At 45.7% G+C, this 25,913-nt stretch overlaps 1 protein-coding gene across 2 annotated transcripts in view; it reads left to right on the top strand.

Annotated features, from left to right (window-relative positions):
- PAX5 (paired box 5) overlaps positions 1 to 25,913 on the top strand; it is a 182,001-nt gene that overhangs the window by 60,178 nt on the left and 95,910 nt on the right. For both annotated transcript variants that reach the window (XM_006187796.3, XM_014561863.2), the window contains exon 6: positions 1,543 to 1,718. In XM_006187796.3, the coding sequence (XP_006187858.1) occupies positions 1,543 to 1,718 (176 nt within the window). The remainder of the gene's footprint in view (positions 1 to 1,542; positions 1,719 to 25,913) is intronic.

Here is a 25,913-nt window from a genome sequence, read left to right as displayed (position 1 = left end):
AGGGTTGGGGGTGGGAGGGAGGACTGGGCAAGGCCTGTGTAAGGGCATCTGCTGGGGAGAGACCTGACACATGCTGGTTCCCTCCCAGGGCTTCCCATGGCAAAGGCAGAGCCTGACCTCTGGCCCTGGGGTCCAGCCGTGTCTCTGGGCAGCCCTGCAGGAGCAGCTCGATCCCAGGTGGCCTTGGGGAATGATGGCCCCGAGGCCATTTCCTCACTGGAAACTTTTGCCCTCCCATTTTGAATGGTTCAAGCCCAATGCCCACAAAAGATATTTCAACACATTTCCTTTTTTTTAAGTTGATAATTTGTAATATTTTCTTTTAAATGTAGACATCATCACCAGAGACTGTTACAGTGTGAAGAGCTAACAGTACAGAACCCATGGAGAATTTAATCCTGTACTTTCTTGGTAATTTACATTTTTGGATAGGCAACACATTTAAAGTTCTACAACAAAACAAAGCAAAAGAAAAGAAGCATGCTATGAAAAGTCTCCCTCCTCTTTTGCCTCCATCCACTTAGTTCCTAACTCCCTAAATGGGTAACCACTCTAAATATTTTTTGTGTTGCTTCCCAGAGTTTTATGTATGTACATACACACACATACAATGCATATGAAGTCTTATTTTCTTCCTTTTTTACACAAACTGTTGTATATTATACACACTGGGCTATACCTTGTTTACTGCTTTTCATTTAGCAATGTGTCTTGAAGATCTTTCCATATCAACTCAGAGGGAGTCCTCTTCCCTTTTTGCTGCTGCACAGTATTCCGCCGTGTGAGTGTATCATAACTCATTTGACCAGCTCCTACAAAAAAACTCTTGGATTGTTTCCAGTCTTTGGCTACTAGAATCTTGTACACATATCACTTCCAACATGTGTAAGTCTGGCTATAAAATAAATTCCCAGAGGTGCTCTATCAAAAGGAACTTGCATTTGTGATCTTGATAGATTTTATCAAATTGTCCGTCACAGGTGTGTGACCAGTAGACCCCTGCCAGAATTGCATGAGAGCATCTGTTTCCCTATAGCTTTCCTAACACAGTGTTTTATTGGCTGGTCACATGATGTGGTGGCAAATGTCCCAGGTAAGGACATCAGCTCTGGGACAAAACTGTACTTCCAAGGGGATCTTCAGTGCAGGAGAGGCAGTGGCACCTGGTGATTAAGCCTCTGAGTCCACCTGAGCTCCATTCCTCAGGCAAATCACTTAATCTCTTTAGGCCTTGATTTTCTCATCTGCAGAGTGGGGGAACTAACACCATCTACATTGGGTTCATTGTGCAGATTAGATGTGATGATGCAGGCTTCATGCTGTGCCTGGCACGTGGCTGTGAGAGGCTGGCTGTGCGCTAACCTGCAGGCTGACCTTGGCCAAAGACCCACCCCATCGTCTGAGCCCCTGTTTCCTGTCTCTCAGGCAAGGAGCTGAGCTTTGGGGTCTCTCACACCCTCTTCCTAATCCAGGGTCTGACATGTCTTTCCTCAGCGGCTTGCGTAGCCTGCACTCACCCCTCCTCTCTCATGCTCATCAAAGGTATTCAGGAGTCTCCTGTGCCAAACGGTCACTCACTGCCGGGCAGAGATTTCCTCCGGAAGCAGATGCGGGGAGACCTGTTCACGCAGCAGCAGCTGGAGGTGCTGGACCGTGTGTTTGAGAGGCAGCACTACTCGGAAATCTTCACCACCGCGGAGCCCATCAAGCCTGAGCAGGTATGCCCCGAGTCTTGCTGCCCCAACACCCACCACTCGCATGCAGGCCTGGGTCACCCCTGTAGAAGGCATCGGTGGGATGTGGGTGACAGCGCCAGGTTCTACTCATTCTCGCCCAAACCCAGCCAGTGGCAGCATCCCACTGAGGTCCGGAGGACATGTCTGGGGCTCCTGTGACTTCTTGCCTGGTGCCTCTGTCTCTCCGGCCGGTGGGGCTTGTGGCGCGTCTCGCTGCTGTGGCACTGCGGAGTGATGGTGTCCTTTCCCTGGGGTCTTCACACACGGTGGGGTAATGATCTTCTGGGCCACTTGAGGTGGTCTTGGGTCATTATCCTGTCAGTCAGGGTGCAGGTGGAAATACATAAGCATCGTCTGGTCATAAACCATGGTATAAGGGCAATGATGTGTCCCACTGTCAGCCCTCTTGTCACATTTTCCTGTCATGCTTTTAGAACTGAATCCAGGAATCTGGAAATGAAGTGTCTCACTGGACAAACTCCCAGCTGGGGTCATTTGTAAGAGAGGGAAGAAAGCAGGACGGCCCCTTGCTGCGCAGCCCCCTGCTCTAACCTGGGCCGAGTCGCAGTCACTGCGTATGGCTGCGGAGATGGGACCAGAAAGGCTCTGCCCAATGAGAGGCTCTCAGGGCCTGGACAGGGTCCCCAAAGTACCGGATTTAATTCAGGAGACGGTTTCCTGGTGCCCCCTCTGTGACAGGCCCTGGGCTGGACACCTCGCAGGCATGGGCAGCTCAGGCTGGGCTCCTGCCTGCTGAGAGCTCCCATCTGGTGGGAGAGTCAGAGGGGCCCATGAGCAATGATTTTCCCCAGCACTTGCCAGCTGGTCCTGGTGGTGAGGACTGGCCTCACTGAGCTTCCTCTACATGCTAATTAGATGATGCTTCTCAAGTTTTCCCAAAAAGCCACTCAGAACAACATAGGCTGCCTCCACAGGCTCCCAGGGAGAGAAAAGGTGCTGGCAGGGACCGCGGGTGGGGAGGAGTGAGCGAGGCCTCGGGGGCCACCATCCTATGACAGTCTGGTTGTCTCTGTGCAGCTCCCGTGCGGGCTCTCACAGACCTTCTAGCCACTTTGTTTTTGGATGGGGAAACTCAGGCCCAGAGAGGCACAGAGACTTGCCTCAGGCCACCCAGCAAGTCGTGTAGTTACTTAACAAGCGCTAGTGAATGTTGACTATGTACAAAGCATGGAGCCAGGCACTAGGTATATGAAAAAGACAGGCTTGGACCTGCCCTCAGGGAGCCTACTGAGGTGTGGAAGAATCACAATAAAGAAGGATTACTTGAAGGGTCATGGATTATAGATGTACTGGGTGCCGAGGAGGGGATGTCGGAGGTTCTCTGAAGGCACAAAGCAGGTGCTGAGCCAGCCTGGAAGCCACAGGGGCCTTCTGGGGGAAGAACACTTGTGCTGAGCCCTGAAGGGATGTGGTGGGGAGAATATGCCTGGCATATGGAATAGTGAGTGCAAAGGCCCTGAGGTGAGAGGGAGCGTTGCAGGAGTAAGGAAAGGAAAGAAAGTGTGGCTGGGCTTTGGGGAACGGGCTGGGGAAGGCCGGGGGCTGATGCTGGGGATCTGGGCCTGCTCTTGTAGACTATGCTCAAAATTTCGGTCTTTTTTCCTACAAGTTGAGTGACGCCTCCTCTGGGAATGACATCAGTCATATGTGCTGGCCAGAGCTGACCTCACACAAGCTAGGTCCTGCGCTTTAGGGAGAAGAGGCTGTTTCCATCGCAGACAGCTTCTCTCACTGCTCAAAGCCCTTCGGAAAAGTGGCTGAAGCCACATTCCATCTGACATAGGAGGAGAAAGAAAAGGGACTCGACCTGGAAACTTCCTTGGATGAGACCAATCTTTCCCTCCAGAACCTGGGAGAAAAGTTATCTTCTAACCTTTAACAAGATCACATAATTTTAGAGCCAGCAGGGACTACAGAGGCAAGCTATCAATCCCCTCATTTTTTAGAGCCCCAGAGAGGGAACAGGGTTTGTCTGAGGTCACTCATTGAGTGAGGGCAAGGCCTCTGCACAAAAAAAATCTGGCGTTTCTATTAAGCCTTTATCCACTTAATTCAGACATTCATTGTCAGGGACTGTATTTCCCTCTGTTTCACGTGATTCTCACGGAAACTCAGAACCTAATCATAGTTCATTCAGCTCGGAACGCCCTGGGAAACTGGGAAGACCGTAGGGCTGCATACTCGGGAGGAGTCCATCCACCTGTCCATTTAGTTACCTGCTCAGATGCTCATATGCTTATTTATGCTTATTTCTTGCACAGTGGCTGTGAGTCTGGCACAGTGCCTGCACCCAGGGGAGGGAGGATGGGATGAATCAGACACCAGCTCAGCCCACAGCCTCAAAGGGGCAATATGATGTTGGGTAAGGGTCTGTGGGCCCTGATGAATGGAGACATCGCCTCAGCTAGGAGCATCAGGGAGGATGTCATGGAGGAGGAGACGTTGGGGGACAGGTCGAGAGGCCCATGGGAAGATGGGTCTCGGGGGAGAGACCTGACTTACAGACTCTGTGAGGGCTCCGTTTGCAGCAGTCTGGCTGTGCCGTGTCCTTCAGGATGACGCGGACACACTGCGGGCCTGTCTCTGACTGTGTGGGCTCTGAGGCGGGGCCTTCTGGTGGGATAATGACTGACTCAGTGCTTTCTGGTTAATCTGCTTCACCTCCCCGTAATGGGCCGTAATGAGGAGAGATGGGAGGTGAGGCCGTGGGGCTGCCAGGCACACACACAGGCACTGGACTATGAATGACATACCCTAGCTCCCCATTCCCAATCACTTTGGACAAATGACGGCCAAGCAAGGGCCCGCAGGCTGGGAAAGGACGCGCATCAAGGGTACAGGTTCCTCGTGCCCCTCGTGCCCTTGGAGGCCTTGCCTTGTGAGCCCCAGAATGCATGGCAGTGGTGCCAGGAAGGGGCCGGCACTTCTGCCATTTGTGAGCATATCTGGTCTCCAAGGTCTAGTGGCAGCTTGTGGGGAAGAATGAACATTTACTGGCCTTGGAATTGGAGGAGTTCGACTTGAGTCCAGCTTCTGCTCTGCTGGGCAAGTCGCTTTTTCTCTGGACCTGTTTCCATACCTGGGGTGGTAGTAATTGTGATTTTGATGACACAGCCTAACAACAGCAGCAGTGATCCTCCCCTGCACGTGATCCTTTGCAGTTTTCAGAGCTCTTTCCCATCCATCCTCTCTTCAGAGTCTCCATGTAAATATCTGCTATGCAGGCTGGGCAAGATTTGTGAGCCCCATTTTACAGATTGGGACTTTTTTTTTTAGTCATTTCACCCCACTTTCAGGGCCAAAAGGCTTCTGTAGAGCTGGAATCCGACTTCAGGATCTTTTGTTCATCTTGTGCAAGATGGTTACACGGGTCTCCATGTCCCCGAACAATTCTAGGAGCCAGATTTCTGACTGGCTGGTTTTCAGAACTAGCCTTTGGCAACCAGAGTCTGCCAGTCATTCCAGAGCCCTCAGAGTCTTGCCATAGGCTCGAGTGGTCAAGTCCTTCTTAATCATCCTGCCCAACCTCCCATGGGAAGAACCTCTATCTCTTTAGGGTGAGGTTGGGGTCCCGCTTGTCACTTTCACAAGCTCAGAGCCCACCTGGCTGCTTTTCCCACCAAGATCTGCCCCAGTGGGATGGACCCAGGCTTCTCCCTTTTATATGGGAACTTAGTAAACCCTTGTCCCTGGATAGAAGGGGTTAATGTACAGGCACTCCTGGGACAATGAAACACTTCCTTCTCAAAATGGTTATTGAAAAAGCAATTCTGTTTTTATCTACATGTGAAGTAAGTAAAAATCACCTTGGAGGAGAAAAGGAAAAAAAAAGAAACAACAGTGGGTGGTGTGAGTGCGGGTGTCTTTCCAACAGTGAAATCTGTTTCAGTAAAACTCGCATTGACACTGTAGTGGACGCCACGCTCCTGGTGGGAGCTGGTCCCTCCTCTGGCCGAGGCAGGAAGGCCGCCACCGCGCACAGCCTGCCGTATTTACTCTCGGCAGACTATTAACCAACACCAGGCTATTAATCTGGCTTTTGAGCCTTCACTAAAGCCCATAAAAGCTCACAGTTGTCAAATGGAGTTCATTTTAATTTCCTTTCAATCACAGTAAATTATTCAGGTGATAAATCAGCTGGAGCAGCCTCCTGGCTGTAATAGAAACCCTAATTCCTGGCTAATTATCCAGCCCATTGCTGCCAACAGATCAATACGGGCGCAAAATGGAACGGGCCCAGGGCCCTCCCTCCCATCGGGCCAGAAGCAGAAAGACAGCTGGGGAAGGGGGACGTGCTGCTGACCTCCCAGGAAGTTCAAAGGTCATGGGGGTTAAACCGGGAGAAGGCCTGTCCGTTGTCTAACAGAGAAGCCACCAGAAATGCCTCCTGCTCTCAGGAGCCGCTTTACCCTCTGATTGGTGGTATTTCTCCAGACTGGTGGGCCTGGGACTAAGCATTGCCTACTCCCGTGGGCGTCTTCTTCCTGGAACGGGGCTGGTTTGTGTTTCTGAGCATGACTGAACTTTGTCATCAGGGATGGCCTGAACACTCTGAGTTAGAAAAAGGGCTGTAGGCTATGAGGGAAAAAGATAAGGTGCTGGATGCACTTCCTTTCTTCAGGGAGCTCCAGGTGGAGAGCAAGTAGGGAGAGAAGAGGGTGAGGAGACAGCTGTGCCAGGCTGAGAATGAAGGAAGGCTTCCTGGAGGAGGTGTCATTGGTGCTGTGCCTTGAGGGATGGGCAGGATCCAGCTCTGTGGAGATAGTAGAGAGTTGGCTGGAGAGGGCATTCGGGGCAGAAGGAACAGTGTGGGCAAAGGTGTGGAGGGATGCAAGTATGGCAGGGAACTAACTGTAGGCTGGTCTAGGCGGTTGGAATATGGTCTGAGTGAAAGAAAGTCAGGGACACTGGGGCTGGAAAAACCAGAAGGACCTAAACCCTAGAGGGCTGGAATGTGGAGGTAAGGAGGTTCTGTTTTGTTTTGGGGACAGTTTGCCCTGAAGAGCCCTGAGTCTGTGACCTGGACTAGTCTGCTCACCTGGAAGCAGCTTTCAGGGGGACTCCTGCCTCCTGCCCTGTCCCTGCTGCCACTCACTGCTGGAGCTTTCTTCCTGAAGTTCATCCTCATGTAATAGTTCCTCGTGATTTCCCACTTCAGAACCCCAGTCCCTGCTCTTCATCTTCATCATGACCCTTCACCTCCCCTATGGCCCACTGTGTGCCTACAGGATGCCCTGGATGCAGCCAGGCCTGACCCCTCACTGCCCCACATGAGCTGGGCTCTTGCTGTCTGAGGCCATGAACAGTCCGTGTGTGTGTGTGTGTGTGTGTGTATGTGTATGCGGGGGAACCCCAGGGATGCTCTGAGCATGCAGGGTGGCAGGGACTGCGGTTCTTATTACTTTCTTAATGTTGTTGTTCTCACTCCAAACTCCTCACAGTTTCCCTGCATGGAAGATTTTTTCAGTCTATTTCTAAATCAATGCTGTCCTGGCCCAGCAGGAGTCCTGCCTGACCTGGGAGGCCTTCGCTGACCCACTTAGCTTACAATGACTTGCATCTTGTTTGAGCTCATCAATGCACTGGGTTCTACTCATTACCGTGGTAATTGTTGTAGTGACTGTGTATTCATAGCTTACCATGGGCCTGACTCTGTTCTGAGGAGAACCCTCCCGGCCCCATCTCATTGCAAAGTCACAAAACTCCTATTATCCCCATTGTGCAGACAAGACGGTTGAGGCTTGGTGAGATCAGTGCAATGACTTAGCCATGGGAACACAGTAAGTATGGAGCCAAGTCAGAAGCCACATCCCCAGCTCCAGAGTCCAGGCTGATGGCCACTAGGTTACCCACAGCTGAAGCACCATCAGGCTGCCCACCAATTCTTCCAGGTGGGCAATGTCCTGGAGACACAACCTGGGGGTCCAGTCTCCTCACCCTGGGAGGTGAGCATGAATTGAGAAGTGCTGGGCTGCCCCACAGACCAGCGTGGTCTCTGGAGGTAAGAAGTGAAGTCAGGGACATTGAGTGTCCTCTTCTGTTGTGAGCTGGTTCTGCTCCTCTCACCCAGCCCCTCCCCTTTCAGGGCTGTGCTCAAGGCTGGGCTCCGCCACTGCAGACAAAGCAGAGTTTGTTCAGAAGAGGTGATTAAAATTCTTTTCTAGGAAGGATGACTGGAGAAATGGGACTGTCTGGTCTAAAGAAGGGAAGACTTGGAGGTGTGAGCAGGGGAAGAGACAGGCTAAGAGAACTTTCTAATAGCTCAAGCTCTCTGATAGTTGAGTAGACCTCCTTGTGAAGTAGTGAGCTCCCTGTCACTGGAGGCATATAAGGAAAATCTCTCCTTTTTTATATATGCTGTAGTAGAAGTTCAAGAATCCATTGAGGTCTTGATTAGCTAAAAGTCAAGGTCCTTCCAATCAGGAAGAATGATTCTAAGCTAAGGAGAGTGAGAAGGTCTGGTGGGAAGAGGCGGAGCAGTAGGGGAGGCAGCAAAAGGAGAAGAGCATTTATGCTACAGCATGGCGGGGTCACTGAAGGGCAGTTTCCTCCCAGGGACCTTCACTAGGGTAGGCAGAGCCTGGATCACAGGAGCCATTGTTCTGAGCATCAGAGGGCTGGAGGCTGTAAGGTCCTGGGAGGCCAATGATGAGTGTAGCTCCTCTAGTGCACAGAACAGAGGTGGGGTTTCTGGTGAAGACACCAGGGCCAGAAGTCTGGATACCAGTGGCTGCTGCTGGCCTCACTGCTCACACGCAGTTCCAGGCATCTTCTGCCCGGGAGTTCAGGAACAGGCCTCAAGGGGGTAGAGGGTGGAGAGGAGGAGCAGAGAGACCCATGTCCTGCCGACACGTGCCACAGCTTGCAGGGGGGCTGGTAAAGTGTGATGCATAATTGAAGATGAAGAATTTACTAATTAAAAAGCCCCAACAACCTCTCACATGACACCCTAGCTCACAGTGACCCTATGAGGTAGAGTATATGTGGTGTAATCTTCCCACAGCAGATGAGAAAACTGAGGCAGAGGGAGATTCAGTAACATTCTGAAAATGATTGACTGCCACATTCTCTGCTCCCTGCTTTTTGTGGGTGTAGCCAGTCCTCTGGAGTCAGCTCCCTGAATTCTGCATGAGGGAGATACCTCCTGATTGATTGATTGATTGATTTTAGCAAATACATATGGAGCACCTACTCTGTGCCGAGTACTGTGCTAAGTGCTGGGGACACAGCAGTAACAAAGACATGCGATTCCCAGAATTTGCCCAATAGCAACAGAGACAGATTTTAACAAAATAATTATGCCAGTAAAAACAGTGTATCATTACCAATCATTACAGAGTGTGATGGGTGCCGTAAGGACACAGATCCAGGGTGTGCTGAGAGTGAAGAGTGTGACCTCATTTAGATGGGAGGTCGGGAATGTCTATCTGAGGATGGCACCTTTGAGCTCAAGAAGGGAAGGGTGGTGGGAACAGTGTCCCAGGCAGAGGGAACAGCCTGCACGAAGGCCTGAAGCTGGAAAGACTTTGGTCCAGTAACCAAAAAGGCATGGGAGGCAGAAAGGGGTGTGTGGTACAGTTAGTGAGGTGGTAGGGGCTGGCTGTGAGGGGCTTGTGGACCAGGCCTGGGGCCTTGAGTTTTATCTTGAGAGCAAGAAGCCTCTGTAAGATTTTAAACCGGGGACTATCAAGCTCCAATCCAATACAGATTAGATTATTCTGGCTGCTGTGAGGAGACTTGGAGTGTTGAGAGGTTATTGCCAAGGTGCAAATTGTTCGCTGTACCCCTGGAAATGGTTGCCTGCCCTGTCTGGGGCTGGCCTTCTCTCCAGTGCATGGCTTTGCCCCAGAATTGTGTCCACATTATAACACTGTTTCTCCCCTTCCTCCTCCACTATCCCCCACCCCCACCTCCCACACCAAACACACATATATATATCTCCAGGCAGGCCCCCAGAGTTACTAGACTTGAACTCAGATTTGACTGTGAGCTTCCTGACGGTCAAAGCAAAATGGGAAACACAGTCAGTTGTGTGCTTCTCATCGTCCACCAGGGGAAAATAGGCCAATTCCCCAAAGGAAGCGATGTTTTTTCTTATACTTAGAGTGGAAAGAAAACTGTCACATGAGTGTCCACTGGGGGGCCCTGTAGAAGTGATGGGCACAGCCCCCAACAGTATCCACATGCTAATTGGTGCATTTCTGCAGAGACAGGGCTGCTGTGACCACATAGCTCAAGAATGCAGCCTTTCTAATAGCCCAGCTTAAACTAAGAAAAATCCCAAGGTGCTCTGGGGCAGCCATTCCTAGATTCTCTAATTCGATGCTCCAGGATGACGTACTACTACCTTGGGGCTTTGGGACCTCCTACTGCCCAAGGGTACCCCTGGGAAAATGTCCTCCCCATTTGGAGAAGGTTCGATCTACAGGCATGTACCTCACCATCAACTCTACTCCATCAACTCAGCTCTTGATGCGCAGAGTTAGTAGTTTGCATTTGACTTCTCTGAAGAGGGCTTGGTGCAGGGTCTTGGGGAATGGTGAAGGAGAGAAGGTCATTTGTTTTAGAGCTTAGAGAAGCATATGGTTTACCCACACAGCTGCAGATGGTGAAGATGGAATGGAGAGAGGGCATGGCTGCGTTTTCTATGGGAGCAGGTGTGATCTGATCTAGTTGATACCTGGTAGCCTGATGAGTCAGAGGAAGGCTTCTGACCTCAAGGCACAATGATACGCCCACTGGTGAACATGGTCTATTGAATGTCCTGGGCTTTGACCAGTCAGATGAGTGACTCCTCCCATGAAAGGAGCTACAGGAGGATGGAGAGAGTGGCAGGAGAAGGGCAAGAGTTCTCTGCCCAGTTCTTCCCAGCATGAGAGGGACTAGAACCCTCTTCCTGAACACTGAGATGCTTAAGCAAGATTTAACTTGGCTATCATCTTGCCCTTGAAATGAGATAATGACAAGTTATCATGCTGGAATTCTTGCTCTCTAGGTCTCCAGAGGTACTGGGTGCCTCTACACCAGCCATACTGTCCCTTATCCTGCTACTGTCATCATCCCTGAGTGACCCTAGGGTTAGGGTTAGGGTTAGGGTTAGGGTTAGGGTTAGGGTTAGGGTTAGGATTCCTATAGAATCTCAGCTTTCTTCATTTGCTCTACTACCTAGAATCTTGCCTGAGGATCACTATTTTTTTTTGTAAACATCTTTAAAAATATTTTCTTAACACCTGAGAATTCTGAGTATACTTTGTCTTCCTGTGGATCAAGCAGAGGGATAGCTTCCCAAGAAAAATCGTGCCTGTTTTACAAGACCGGGGAATGTTTGAGGGAACACTGAGCAAGTTGCCATAGTGTAAAAGCACGGGATAGACCCCTGGACTCTTAGGCTAGTCACTTCTCTTGGGGTCATGGTTTCTGCATTTGGAGTGAGGGGTTAGACTGGGTCATCCTTAAGATTTATTCCAGCTCTAACATTCTCTGAGAGATAAAACAAACTGGGAATCTATCTCTTGTTTTTATTTTGGGTTGTTTACATTTTTTCTTCCTGTCTGTTCCATCCTTCTAGATGACAGGCAAATTCTGTGTACGTGGGGTTTAAAGATTACAAGTGAATTGTCAAAGAGCTGCCTGCACCTTGCTGGGATATTCTTTGATTCATTTATTCATTCATTCATCCAAGAAATTTTTACAGATTTGCCATGTCAGTGACATTGACCACCTGTGCTGTGCTGTGTGGCATAAAGTAACAGCACTATATGCAGCCAAAGGTACTGTGTGAAAATTGACGTTTGGGTAGAAATATTCCCCCCTAAACGATGCCAACCAATATTTGCAATAAAGAAAGGCAAGAAAGACCAAAGAAAGGTAATTCCAGTCCTACAAGCTTGTTTTGAGAGTGTGCGGCAAGTTTGGTTTAAGGAATTTGGCTATTCACAAAGTTCTTTTTAAAAATGCAAACATTTATTATTTTATAAATTACAAAATAAATTTTTTAAAAAGGACATAGATATCTGGTTCTGATAACAAGGTCTTAGCTATTGCAGACTTCCCTCCCATCTCAAACAATAGAAATATTGCTCAAATATAACAATAAATTAATTCTTATATATATCTGAGGTTTAAATAAAAGGAAATACTCAGGAGCTGGAAATTTAGAAGACGCTCAGGGCCAGAACTCAATGTGCAGAAGCTAATGTCCCAGTGGCCCAGGGTACTGGTCCTGGATATAGTTCCTAGTGAACAGGGGCTGGAATTTCGATGCTGATGTTAAGACAGAAGGTATGGTCTCAGACTTATGTGATATGGGAGTTGGAACTGAAAATCCTGCAAAAAATTAAAACCTGGAAGGACCTCACTTTCCATGAAATGAGCACTAGGCCAGTTTCACCTATAGTCTGAGGAAAGTCACAAGGAAACTTGATTCTGCATGGAGAGGAGAGCAAAAGTTTCCCATAAAAAATTGATATCCAACTGCACCACATACAGGTGTGGTATCTCACTTTATATTATTCACAGGAAACCCAAGAAGAGAAATTAATATAAAAACTGGGCTCATATAAGTGAAATTCTTGAGATGCCGAGCAAAAGTGCATGAAAAGCTCTCATCTGGATCTTTCTACAGTCCATGATGTACAACATGCCTACAGAGTAAACGCCAACTGCTGAAGATGAGCTCACAATTTTAAAATTGCAAAACAAACAAGGAAACAAGGCAAGTCAGGAGATATTAGTACTCCAAGAACCTAAAATAACACACAATCTGAAAGAGACTATAAAATGACTTGAGAGGAGAAAAACGGACTAGAAACACCACAAAAGAATAAAACACTGTGAAAAAAGAATAAGCAGGTTAGGAAAATAATCAAATAAATTCTCTAGGAATAAATATTTTAGTCATCAAAATTTAAAATTCAGCTGATGGCTAAATACCAGGTAAGATACAGCTGAATAGAAAATTAGTGATTTGGGAGACAGAGCTGAGGAAGTTGTCAAGAATGCAGCACAGAAATCTAAAGAGTTGGGAAATATGAAAAAGAGAGTAAGAGATAAAACAATATTTCATGAGAAGGTCCAATATACATCTAATAGTTGCTCTGGAAAAATAAATAGAAAAGGTAGAGGTGAGGCAACATTTGAAGAAATAATGGCTAAGGAATTTATAGAACAGAACTGTTGCAAGACATGTGTCATTAGGTTGAGGAAGCATACTAAATGACATGCAAGGTAAATAAAAATAAATACACACCTAGGCAAAACTACAGTGAAACTGAAGAACATCAGAGACAAAGAAAATTAAAAGCAACCAGAGAGAAAGTATAACTTTTAGATTGACAGGACACTTTTTAAAGCATCAACAGGCGTCAGAAGACAATAGAAAAAGTGTTAAGAGATAATAACAACTGACCTGTCCTCAGACAAGTGATCATTTAATAGTGAAGGCAAATAAAAACATTTTTAGACAAAGACAGAGAAACTTTACCATGCACACCACCTTGCTGAACTGCTAACAAATGTACTTCAGTAAGAAGGATATGAGAGACTTACAGTTTTATCTCTGATGTATAAATGGCTTGGGAGTCATCACTTCCATATCTGTAACAAGAAATAAAGTTGAGAAAACTGAAGATTAACAACTGTTCTTGACCCATCAGAGAATTAAGGTTGCAGGGCAAATAACTACTGCAAAATCTGGAAGCAGAATATAGTCACAGCTGAGATATGCCAGATTAATGTAAAACCTCATACTAAAGGCCTATTTTCCTCATTTTCTGTACCAAATACATTGTTTCCAGCTTTTGACAAAAAGTTAGGCAAGAAAAAACACAGTCTGAAGAGACAAAGTAAGCATCGGAACCAGACTTAGCTGTGACACAGAATTATTAGATGGGGAATTTAAAATAAATATGATTGATATGTGAAGGGCTCCAATGGAAAAAGTAGACAGCGTGAATGAACAGGTGGGCAATGTAAACAGAGAGATGGAAACTCTAAGACTAAAAAGAAATGCTAGGAATAAAAAGAAAATACATTAACAAACAAAGAATGCCTTTGATGGATTCATCAGTAGCCTGGACACAGCCATGTAGAGTCAGTGAACTTGAAGATATGTGAATAGAAATGTCCCAAACTGAAATGCAAGAGAAAAAAAAAATCAAAAAGCAAAGACACCAATCAAAAGCCAGAACGGGACACAATCCAAGAAAGATGGGATAATTTTGAGAGGAATAATATATGCATAATTGGAATACCAAAGGGAGAAGAGAGAATGAAGAAGAAATATTTGAAGTAGTAATGGCCAAGAACTTTCCAAAATTAACGGCAGGTAATCAAACCACAGATGTGGGGAACTCAGAAAATGCCAGGCAGTAGATGTATCAAAATATCTATACCTACACATATCATATTCAAACACTGGAAAACCTAAGACAGAAAATCTTGAAAGAAGCCAGAGTGGGATAAACCCCCTTACTTAAAGAGGAATAAGGGTAAGAATCACAGTGGATTTCATGTCGGAAACCATGTAAACGAAAGAGGGTGGAGTGAAATATTTAAAGCGTTGAAAGAAAAAAACCCATCAACCTAGAACTCTGTATATTGAGAAATTATATCCCCAAAGTGAAGGAAAAATAAAGACTTTCTCAGTCAAAAGAAAATGGAGTGAATTCATGAACAGCAGCTCTGTCATGTGAGAAATGTTAAAAAAAAAATAATAATTCTTTAGGGAGAAGAAAAATAGGTCAGAAACTCAGATCTACAAAAGGAAGGGAGGGGAGTCAGAGAAGGAATAAATGAAGGTAAAATAAATTCTTTGATTTTTCCTATTCTTAATCTAAAAGGTAACTGGGTTTTTTTAAGTAAAAATTTTAACAATGTATCCACATGGTTATAACATATGGTTAAGTGAAATGAATGACAGTACTGTCACAAGGGACAGGAAGGCGGATTTGGGAATACGCTGTTAGAAGGTACCTGTACTACAATTGAAGAAGTATAATATTATCTGAAGATGAATTTGGATTAGTTATAAATGTATATTGAAAACTCTAGGGCAACTGCTAAAACTTTTTTTGACTAAATTTTTTTTTAAAATTGTGATTAAAAACACATAATGTAAAAATTACCCTCTTAACCATATTTAAGTGTATGCAGTTCAGTAGTGCTAAGCAGATAAAAGGGAATCATATGACATATTTAATTAAACCCAGAGAAGGAAAAAAAAAGGAGCAGGGAAAAAATGAGGAACAAGTTCAACAAATAGAAAACAGTTACAAACATAGTAGATATTTATACAACTACATCAATAATTGCTTTAGATGTTAATGGTCTAAGTTTACCCACTGAAAGACAGAGACTGTTAGAGTACCTGAAAAAAATAACAACATGAGCTCCAACTACATGCTGCCTATGAGAAGGATATGAAATACGAAAGGAAGGAATGGGGTTTAAGAAGCAATGGTACCCAAATAATTGATACACAAAGAATAATTTAAATAACTATTGACTATAAAACAATGACTAGTTTGGGGGATGTAAAAACAAAGTAAAAAAAAGACAATAATAATATGTAAGATTGAGGGTGGGCTGATCTGAGTTAAAAATTCTAAGATCCTTATATTACTCAGGTGGAGGATAAATATATTGATAAACTGTCAAGGATGCTGGTAAGTAAATCAGGGGTTGTCATTAAAGGCATAGTAATGGAATGTATAACTTCCAATCAAGAATAGGCAAAAAGAGATTATATAGAGCATTCAGTGAGTCAGTAGAATACTGGGGAAAAGAAGAAAGAAGCAAGGAAAAAGCATAGTCAATTAAAAATACAAAGTTAGATAATAGATGGTAGAAATAAATAAAAATATTTGAGTAGTCCCAATAAATATAAATAGATTGAATTTGCTAGATAATACAGAAGATACGAAAAATAACCAAAACTCAGAAATAGGCAGTTTATAGGAATTAACTTAAAACAAAATGGTACTGAAAGATTTCAAGTAGGGAGATAGAAAATAGAGACAAGGCAAATACTAACTAAATAAAATGTAATAGAGTAATATCACACCCAGATGAAATCAAGGCCCAGCGTATCCTCAGAAACAAACAGGACCATTATTCAACGATAAGAGGAAAACTCATGGAAAAATATAACGATTCTGAACCTGTATATACTAAGCAACAGAGTCTCAAAATATTTAAAGCAAAAATTGTCAATGAACAAAAGAAAAAATATCCCACAATAATTTTTTGGAGACTTTAACATACATACCCCTCTTATTAACGGATAGACCAAAAAATTGGCAAGGATGTTTGTGAGTTTCTCACATGGTGAATAACAAGCTTGATCATATAGACAGACGAAGGCCAACAATTTGAGAGTATTCATGCTTTTCAAACACACATGGAAAGCCACTTTCAGAGAGAAACTGTGTGCTGGTTGTGAAAATGAATTTCAGCAACACCCAGAATCCACATCATAGACCATGTTCTTTGATCTCAGTGCACTAAAATTACAAAATAATAGTCCAAAGCAAATTATGGCTTCCAGTCTTCTGTATGTTTGAAAGTTAAAAAACAAAACCAATTTTCTGAAAAAAATTCATGGGTCAAAAAAGAAATCCTAATGAAAATTTTAAAATATTGGAACTGAACAACCAAAACAAAGAACAAACAAACAAACAAACAAACACACTACATATCAAAACTTGTGGAACAAAGCTAAAGTGATACTTAGAGGGAAATGCATAGCTTTAAATGCATTTACTTAAAACAGAAGATAAAAGAGTAATGAGTTAAGCATTCAACTCAAAAAAGTTAGAAAAAGAACAACAGAGTAAATTCCCATAAGGAATAAGTAACACATATGTGCTGCAAAAAGTTCAAATAATACAGAATTATGTTAAATAGAAATGAAAGACCCTATTCCTACTTCTTGCCTAATCTGTGTCTCAGAGAGCCAGGGCTACCTACAGAGAGAAGTTTCTAAACTCGTATGTATGCGTGAAGAGCTGTAGCAGGAGCGGATGGGCCTTGGTATGGGAATGGCTCAGTGGTTTCATAAATAATAACTTCATAGTAATAAAGTAACACTTCAAGGCAGCAGGGTATAGCTCAGTGGTGGAGTGCATGCTTAACGCGCATGAGGTCCTGGGTTCAGTTTCTAGTACCTCCTCCAAAAACAAACAAACCTAATTACCTCCAACCACCACCAAAACAAAACCAAAACAAAACCAAAGCAAAACAAAACAAAAAACCCCCAACTCTCTGTAAAAGAATTTGGACTACAGAGAAATTAGAGGCAAATTCAAGGAAAAAAGTTTAAAAAATAAAAGTAACATTTCAGAAAATAAGTAAAAGTAACATTTCAGAAAATCGAGGCAAGGGAGCATGAAGATAACAGAAGAACTGATGAGAAGGATGTAGGGATTTTAGTTGTCTGCGAACTCAGTCACGTGGCTGCCAGTGAACGTGAACTCTTCTGTGTTGGTCAGGCCACACTTGTCATGGGGGTTTGCAGGTGAGTGCCTCCCCTTAAGGAGGAGGTCAACTAATTGGAAGATGACCAGAGGAGGTGACCAGGTTGGGGAAGGGGACACCCCTCTAATATTTACTAAGCACTTTGTATGTGCCAGGAAACTGGGCTGAACTCTTTATGTAGTTCCTTACTCAATGCTCTATGAAGTGGGTGGTATGAAATTATTCCCATTTTACAGATGAGAAAACTGAGAGGAGAGAGGACAACTTGTCCAAAGACCCATAGGCAGAAATGTTTGGAGCCAGGCAGTCAGAGTCCAAGCCTGTGCCTGGAGCCACTGTTGATCCTGCTCCTCATTTACACCACCTGGCTTCCCCACCCATGGAACCTGTCTTGTGAGGCACTTGTGGAGGAAGTGGAGCCGACTGGCTGGGAGAAGGGGAAAGCTCACTGGAAACCCAAGAGTGTAATCTGACCTCAGAGAGGCTCCCACAGAGGAGGGGTGGCAATTAGTCCCACAGGACTCGGTGGAAATTAGAGAGATGCAGCTTTCAACTCAGTCCAAGGAAACTTTCCAAACAGGGAGGACTCCCACGTGTGGATTGACTGTGGGTTTCTTGTCACTGGGAATGTCTGGCCTGGGTGGCATGGCCACTTGGGAGGAAGGCTGAGGAAAGTCTTCAAGCATCAGAGAGGGGCTTGGAAGAGGTGATCAGTAGGGTCCCTTCCAGCTCTAAGCTTTGGCATTCTATGACAGGTGGGATTGTCTTTCCTCTCTTCTGTTTTGGAGAAAAGATGGATTTATTGATTCTTTCCTGATGTCTTGGCTGTGAAACAAAACAGAATGACTTTATTGAAGACCATCACATAGACCAACTCAGTGTCAGTGCTTTTGAGGGGATACGGACAATTCCAGGATCGGGGTAAGGGGACTGATGATGTTATCATCTTTTCAGGACACAGTTGGGCAGATAACTTTATTCACCTGTTGTAACTTCTGCAGCTGGCTTATTGGGATAAGGGTGTGAAGGGAAGATGAAGAGAGGCTGTGCTCAGAGGAGCTTGGGGGTGAGGTCTTAGAGGTAGATCGGCTCTACATGGCAGGATCAGGTCCTACCTGTGGCCCTCCATGGGGCTGGGGCTGGGGCTGGGGGCTGGAGATCAAGACCAGTGGAGTCAAAGAGGTAGCTCAGTGAGGTCAAGGACAAATGGAGATGACAGTGAGAGGTCCCCCGGAAGGGGGCATCTGTCAGGAAGGATATAGGCAGTTCTTTAACTGTATGGAGGGACTCGTGGGGTCCTGAGGAGGAGATGTTGTGGCAGGATGATGTGGTGGAGCAGTGGCCTGGGACTGGCACTGGGGAACGATGGGTGTGCAGACCCCTAGGAAGTCACAGGAGAGGAGGGAGACTTGCTTTCCACTGGGGCAGAAGTCAGGGATCCACATCTGGAGGACTGCTGGGGGCAGTACAGCATTGTGCTTAAGAGCACAGGCTTCTGGAGCAGCTGCTTGTGACTTTACAGCCTGTCTTGTTACTTTTGAGCCTCTTGGGAGATTCTGGTAATAAGTGATTGCAGTTTTACCTCCAGAATCTGTGTGATTCTTTCTTTACTTCTAGACTTGAGCATGCTGGTCACCATCACTTCCCAGACAAACATGAGCTTTTCTTCTTATGTACAAAGTTACTGTTTTAAACCTACTTGGCTTTACCACTGCTTTAACCTCGGTTTTCTCATATGTGAAATGAAATAATAACAGTTCTGTGTCATTTTGCTTATGTAGATTAAATGAGATGAACATAAAAGGGTTTAGCAGAGACACTTGATTAATGTTACTTTGATTATTGTTGTTACGATTATCACCAAGGAGCATTTTGCCACAACTGGGATTCCTCAGGGCAGAGAGACAGGGTCATGATGGGAAAGGGATCAGGGCTGGATGGACTGGAGAGGAGGCAGAGAGACTGTAATGTCGGGTGGGAGGGAAGAGAGATGGCCCAGACGCGATGGCCCGTTTGCGCTATGGAGTTGCTGGGAACTTTCTCCTCCCCAGGCTTTCCCTGTTTGCACTGTTTGGCTACAGATTACACAGGCAAATGAGCTCATGTCTTTGAGGGGAAAATCCCATTAAAGCAATCAAAATAACAATTTGTATCACTTTTAGAACCTCTGCCTGAGGAGCAAAGAAACCTCTGTAATAAATTATTAATTCTGGGTTGCATTATAAGAATTTTCCTTTAAAACAAGCAAATTAATATTTCCCTTTTGGTACAACAGAGGGTAGGAATTCTCCAGTCTCCTAGGTCTATCTCACTTCGAGAGAGACAGAGGTAGGAGACAGATCTGTGCTCTCAGGGACGTCTGCCACTCCCCTTCATTCTCGGCCTGTCTGGGAACCCAGGCAGCACTGCATTGGTCACCCATGTTGGCCACATGGCAAGGTGGTTCAGAGTGAGGGCTCTGGAGTTCTCCTGGTTCTGGAACCTGGCGCCTGCACCTCCTATGATCTGATCAAGTTGCCTAACCTCATTGAGCCTCAGTTTCCCCATCTGCAAGAGGGGTGGGGAGACTAGCGTGCCCCAAACAGAGTCGGTGTGAGGACAGAACAGGAGGCTGTGTGTGTAAGGTCTTGGACAGCTCTTGGCACACGGGAACACTCAATAGATGTTATCATGATGCTTTACATCCTCAGAGAATTCCTGAATGATGCAGACAGAACTTACAGTCTGGGGAGCTGTGTGGGAAGTGGGTGGGGAGGAGGGTGAGGCTGCTGGGTGGCAATGAGGAAGAGCAAAAGACCCTTGTGCAGGTAGAGTCTTTAAGGGGAAAGCGGGTAGTTTCAGGTGGCTGGAGCGTGAGGGGCTGCATCTGATGACTCTGAATAGCCTGTTTAAACACACACACACACACAGCGCAATATAATGAATTATAATAGAATATAACATACAAATAATAATATAATATCTGGACGGTGCATATGGTTCAATACTTTGTACTACCTCACTTAATTCTCATTAAAAAAAAAACCCTTCCATCTTGGTGTTTATTTTCCTCATTTAGAAAGATGAGGAAACTGAAGGAATGGTACTTGATACACAGCAAGATTCAAAATTTTATATTATATTTGCCTGGTAAGACACATGCAGTAGATTTGTTTACACAGTGTGATTTTTATGTCTTTTCAACTTTAGCCCTCAATCACTTTTGGATGCTGGGGTGTGAGGATTGGTGGCAGGGCTGATGGGGCTGTGTCTGGAGCTGCTGGGAAGGGGAGCATTGCTTCCCTGGGGGACACTCTTTTAGGAATAGGTGTATTAATTTATACAGATTGTTCTCAATGAATTCATTTATGAATAGCATCTGGGTGTTAAATTACAGCATATGGAATAAATCTGGGGAAGTCCTCGTCTGTCTGTGCCCTGGGGACAGCACTATAGATTCTCTTGCTACTAACCTTTTTCTGGGCTTCTGATCCTCTTTGGAAGGGATATTTAGGTAGACATTTCCCTCCTGTTTTGGCTCTGGGCATGGCTGACATCATTTGTTCTTTGTGATTTGGGAGGTTAGGGGCTAAAAAACAGAAAGTGGGCCATGGGGCTTTCACATTCTGTTAGGGTCTTGCCTATTGGTAAATAAGTTGTCTCAAGTATCTCCCAGGGGTGCCTCACAGCTCACCAGTGACTTCCTCGTGTCTTAAAATGGACTTTAACCCTAAAGGGCCTGGTGAGCCTGTGACCTCTCACCAGCACTTGGTTTTCCCTTCTATGACCTGGGAGTCAGAAAGCCACATTTGTGCTTGGGGGCCAAACAACTCAGAAATGTTCACATACTACCTTGAAAGATGAACTCCCCCTTGCCTTAGAGAAATTTAGCGCCAGGAAAATCTTATGGGAGGACCTAAGTTTGGCCATTAGATCCTACGCTAGAGGCAGATTTGGGGTCATAATCTCTAGAGCTTTCAACCTGGTGAATGTGGGTCCAAGTCTGGCTGGTTATGGGGACATTTATTTCCCCGGCTCCACAAACTGAGGTCAACTGCTTGGATTTCTCTAAATCTCAGACTGGTTCCCCATAATAGCTCCTTGATTTAAAAACTCAATCTGTGCACCAGGAGAGACGTACAGGAATGCTCAGAGCAGCCTTGCTAGTCATTGCTGAGTTCCCGAGGCTCAAGGAAGCTGGGCAGGGCCCTCTGTGAGCCTCCTGATGGAACAGCATGAAGTTTCCTACATGCTGTCCTTTTAATTTGCTTCTTTTCTTGGATGAAGAAAAGGTCCTCTCCAGGCCATGACCATGCCTCTTTATGATAGTGGAACACTTACCTTGTGCCAAGCCCTGGTCTGAGCGCTTTGCAAGTATTAACTCGTTTAATCCCTTCAGCACCCCTTTGTGTGTGGGGGGGGTGCTTTTATTATCTTAATTTTACAAATGAGGAAACTGAGGAACAGCATGGCTAAGTAACGTTCCCAAGGCCACACAGCTGGTGAGTGGTGGGATTTGAAGATAGACTCCTCTATTTCATTTATGAGTGGCCCAAACAATTGGACCAGCTGATCCAATTTGCCAGAAAGAATGGCTGTGGGCCAAGTATTCTAGAATTTAGGACCTGTTTCCCACCTTTAAATAGATTTATAAGTAGCAATCCCTTTTTACAAGCTACTTGCTTTGGATCTTGGCATAGAGTTCATCTTAGAAGGTACTGGAAGTAGCATTGATCAAAGCTAGTTGTCCAAAAGGAGTTTTATTTCCTTTGTGTTTTTAATGCCAGAGATGGGAGTGTGCCTACATCTGCCCCAAATATCTTCTGAGACATAACCTTTGTGACAGTGCTAAGTGGAAGAGAACTCCAGGGTCGCCATCATCTAAATATCTGTGTGTTGGAGTGGATCCTAAAACAATTTTGTAAGGAGATTCCTGTCCCTGCAGCAGGTAGTTGTTCTGCTCACCTCTCTAAGGCTTCAGCCCCAGGTCCCTGCCAGACCCCTCAGTGATGACAAGAGGGTGTCAGTGCCGCTCCCATCTGGGTCTACACTGAACTGTGGGCACAGAGGAGCTTCCCTCCTGCCTCTTGTTAGGAATCAAAATGCTTCCTGTTGCTATTAGTTTGGTTCAAAGAAGCAGTGTTTAGGGATGATTGGAGAACATGCACTATGTGAGTCTTGCATTTATTCTAAAATGATTCCCAGATGGGCCAACTGAGTAACTGAACCACCTGTGGGGTCCCCCCAGAGTTGCACTTTGGGGGTGATGCCTGAACCTGCTGAGGGACACCCTAAGAAAAAAACCTGTGTTCATCCTCCCTGGGTCTGGAGGAATTCATAATTTCTCAGCCCGCTCTTTAGGGAGGCCCAGGAGGACCCCTGCCTAATCTGAGAGCATCATGAGCAATGGGTAGTTTGCATCTCATGGACTCTGTAAAGTAACACACCAGGTTCCTCTTCTCCAAGTGGCATCGAGGAGAACCAGATGTGTTCTCTTCTATAGAAAATTCATAAGCCTTCAGCCTTGATCTTGACTTTAATGATGTGGAGAGTGTGGCATTTAAGCCCTGCTCCCATGGGCTCTGGAGCCAAACTGCCTGGGTTCAGTTCCAGTCCATCATCTACCAGCTGCATGATCTTGGGCAAATTCCTTGGCCTTGCTAAACCTCAGTTTCTTCATCTACAAAATGGGGGTAATGAGCGAGGGTCCCTGTGTAGTGCACCGCCCATGCAAGCCAGTTGACTATCATTAGTTCCATTCTACGCTCTCCTCTTGCTTTCCTTTCTGCCCTCCCTGCCTCCTTGCATTTTTTTTGCACCATTGTGAGCTGCCTTAAATCTTTTCTGGAAAGTGATGAGGTATGAAAGAGTGAGTGAATGAATAAATAAGGTTAATCCAGCAATGGCTAACTAATAGGCACACTTATTTGGACACTCGTTTATTCTTCTCAAAATCTTTCATGTATCTTTTCTGATTTTATTATGAAAATTCTTCTGCAGTGTTATTTTACCCCGAATCCTTATACAGAGATCCCTTGGCCTTCTTTTCGGGTATTAAATAGCTTGCAAAGATGTGGCTTTTGTGTGCATGTGCAAATGTTGAACTAATCCACAAATCCTCAGCAATGTCTTCCGTAGAGTTGAAGTAAGCGAACAAGATAGGCTTTATCTTACCATGAAGTTCTGATTTTCAAAAGAAGTGTTGGGTGATAAAACTTCAGGCTTGTGTTCTGGAGGCCGGGCATAGCCATTTAAAACGAGGGAAAGGAAAGGATGAGAAGTGGATTGGAGCTAGTGCCTGTGGGATGCTAGGAGCCAGCCAGAGGACACTGGGGAGGATCTGGGCACGTCACCCAGATCTGCTGGAGCTCCCCACCTCAGACCTCACGACTGCATTCACCTCAGGCAATGTCCCTGGGGAGGTAGATTCAGCTGTCCTGCAGACAGACCAGAGAGCCACCAGGCAAGGTGATTCTGTTCATGTCACAGAAAATGGAGAGACAGGGGTGTGAAGTGGTTGAGGTGGGGGATGGTGGGACTAAGCTGGAGAAGAATACGTGGATTTGGGTGAGATGGGGTGAACGCTGGAGGAGAGTAAGCCTAAGGACAGAGGAGGCTCTGAGTGGGGGAAACAGGGCTGGGTGAAGACTAAGGGGCTGGGAGAGAAGGGTCAGTGGGTGGTCCACATTTTGGTGAATGGTCAGGGCTTTTGCAGCCTTCCTGGGGTAGAGTCGGCTGTGCTGAAGGTAGCTGACCGGCCATGAGACCCTGCCCGTTGGCCATGGCCTTTCATGGCAACCGGTGTTCCTGTGCCCATGCATCTTGGAGAAAAAGCCAGCTTCCACAACTGCTAGCAGCTTCTCTGCTGAAAGCTCTGCCATCAGCATTAATAGCATTTGTAGCTACATGATCTAGGTTGCAATTCTATTAATTGTGTGATCATGGGAAATTCACTTCATCTCTCTGTGCCTCAATTTCTGCATCTGCAGAAAGGAAGAGTAATAATGACAGTACCTCTGATTGAGTTGGAGCCAAGCTTAACATAAAAGCTGTGTCAGCAGCTAAGCACAGCCTGTGCAACTGAGCAGGGGTTGGTACATGTACCCATCCTGGATCTTCCTCAAGGCCCACCCAGCACATAGCGTGTGTGTGTGTGTGGGGGGGGGGTGTTGTTCTGTCCATGTAAGGTGCTGAGAAGACCCCTGACTGCTTTCTTACCTGTGACCTTATTTGATCCCTATTCACAATTTTGGGATACAAAGGGCAGACAGACACTCTTATTCCCATCTCGCTAATGAAGCAGTTGAGAGCCAGAGAAATGGAGCCTGTTTCTTTCCTGCGCCCAACTGCAAATGTTGCTTTTCCTGAAACCTGAGCTCTGATTTGGGCTAACCGACTTCCCTGCAGTGTCCCCCTGAGCCAGTCTTTTCCTCTCATCAGACCTCAACTTCCCATCTGAAAATTGATGAATGGGGATACCCCCCCATCCTTTCCAGCTCAGATGCTCTCTGCAGCTGTGGGTCTGATACAGGAGGGCCTCAGTCCTTCTCTGAGCTGAGGAGAAGAGCAGGGTTCTAGATACATAGACAGGCACAGGATTTCATGCATCCGGCCGCCAGCTGCTGAATTCCCCACCCAGGAAACTTGTGCCAGACATGCCACGTGATGCAGAGGTGTGCGGGGCACCCTGCAAGACAGATGGGGGCCTCCGGGGCCCACAGGTGCAGCCACCGCCCTGGTCAAGTCCAGGCAGTGCATGCTCATTGCCACTTACCTGACCAATACTCAATTTATTTTTTTTAATTTAAAAATGCTAATGGGTAGTACATGCAAATGCTAAAAATTTCAGACAATACCAAATGTCTACCGTGAAAAGTAAGTCTCCTCCTCACTCATTTTCTTCCTGCTACCCAGTTCCCCTCCTGGGAAGCAACTGCTGTTACCAGTTTATTCTGTATTCTTTAGAGATTTACATACAATACTTTGGTGAGGGTAAGGTTTGTGTGTGTGTGTGTGTGTGTGTGTGTGTGTGTGTGTGTGTGTGTATAAAATATAAACTCCCCTCCTATTGTTCTGTTTTTGTTCTTTTCCATTAACAAATGTTTCTTGGAGATTGTTCCATCTGGATAGAGTGCTGCTTCACTCTTTTTGACAGCCACATAGAGTTCCATTCTATGGGGTGTCAAAAGTTATTTAACAAGGCTCCTGTTGGTTGCTTCCAATCTTTTTCTTTTTCAAAAAAGGCTGCAGTGAGCATCCTTGTCCACATGAGACTATGCCTGCAGGACAAGCTCCCAGAAGTGAAATGGCTGCATCAGAGTACGTGCACTGTGAATTTTGAAAGATAGAGCCCCTGCTCTTCAAAGAGGTTCCTCCCTGAAGTGAGAAGACCAGTTTCCCCATCTGCCCACACAGCATAGCATCAACCTTTTGACTCATTTGCTAATCTGAGAGATGAAAAAGGACGCATTGTGGTTTTAATGGGCTTTTCTCTTATTATGTGTGAAGTCTGGCTGCTGCTGCTGCTGCTTTTTTTTTTACATATACTTTTTCTTCAGGAAAAATTTTAAATTTACAGAAAAGTTGCAAAGATAGTACAGAAAATTCCCACATACTTCTCACCCAGTTTCCCCTATTGTTAACGTCACATACCCATGATCCACTTGTCAAAGCTAAGAAACCAACATTGGTACAATACTAATA

This window comes from Camelus ferus, chromosome 4 (genome assembly GCF_009834535.1).
Source record: "Camelus ferus isolate YT-003-E chromosome 4, BCGSAC_Cfer_1.0, whole genome shotgun sequence".
NCBI lineage: Eukaryota > Metazoa > Chordata > Mammalia > Artiodactyla > Camelidae > Camelus > Camelus ferus.
The sequence above is the reverse complement of the archived record's forward strand: the minus strand, read 5'-3'. Positions and strand labels throughout refer to the sequence as shown.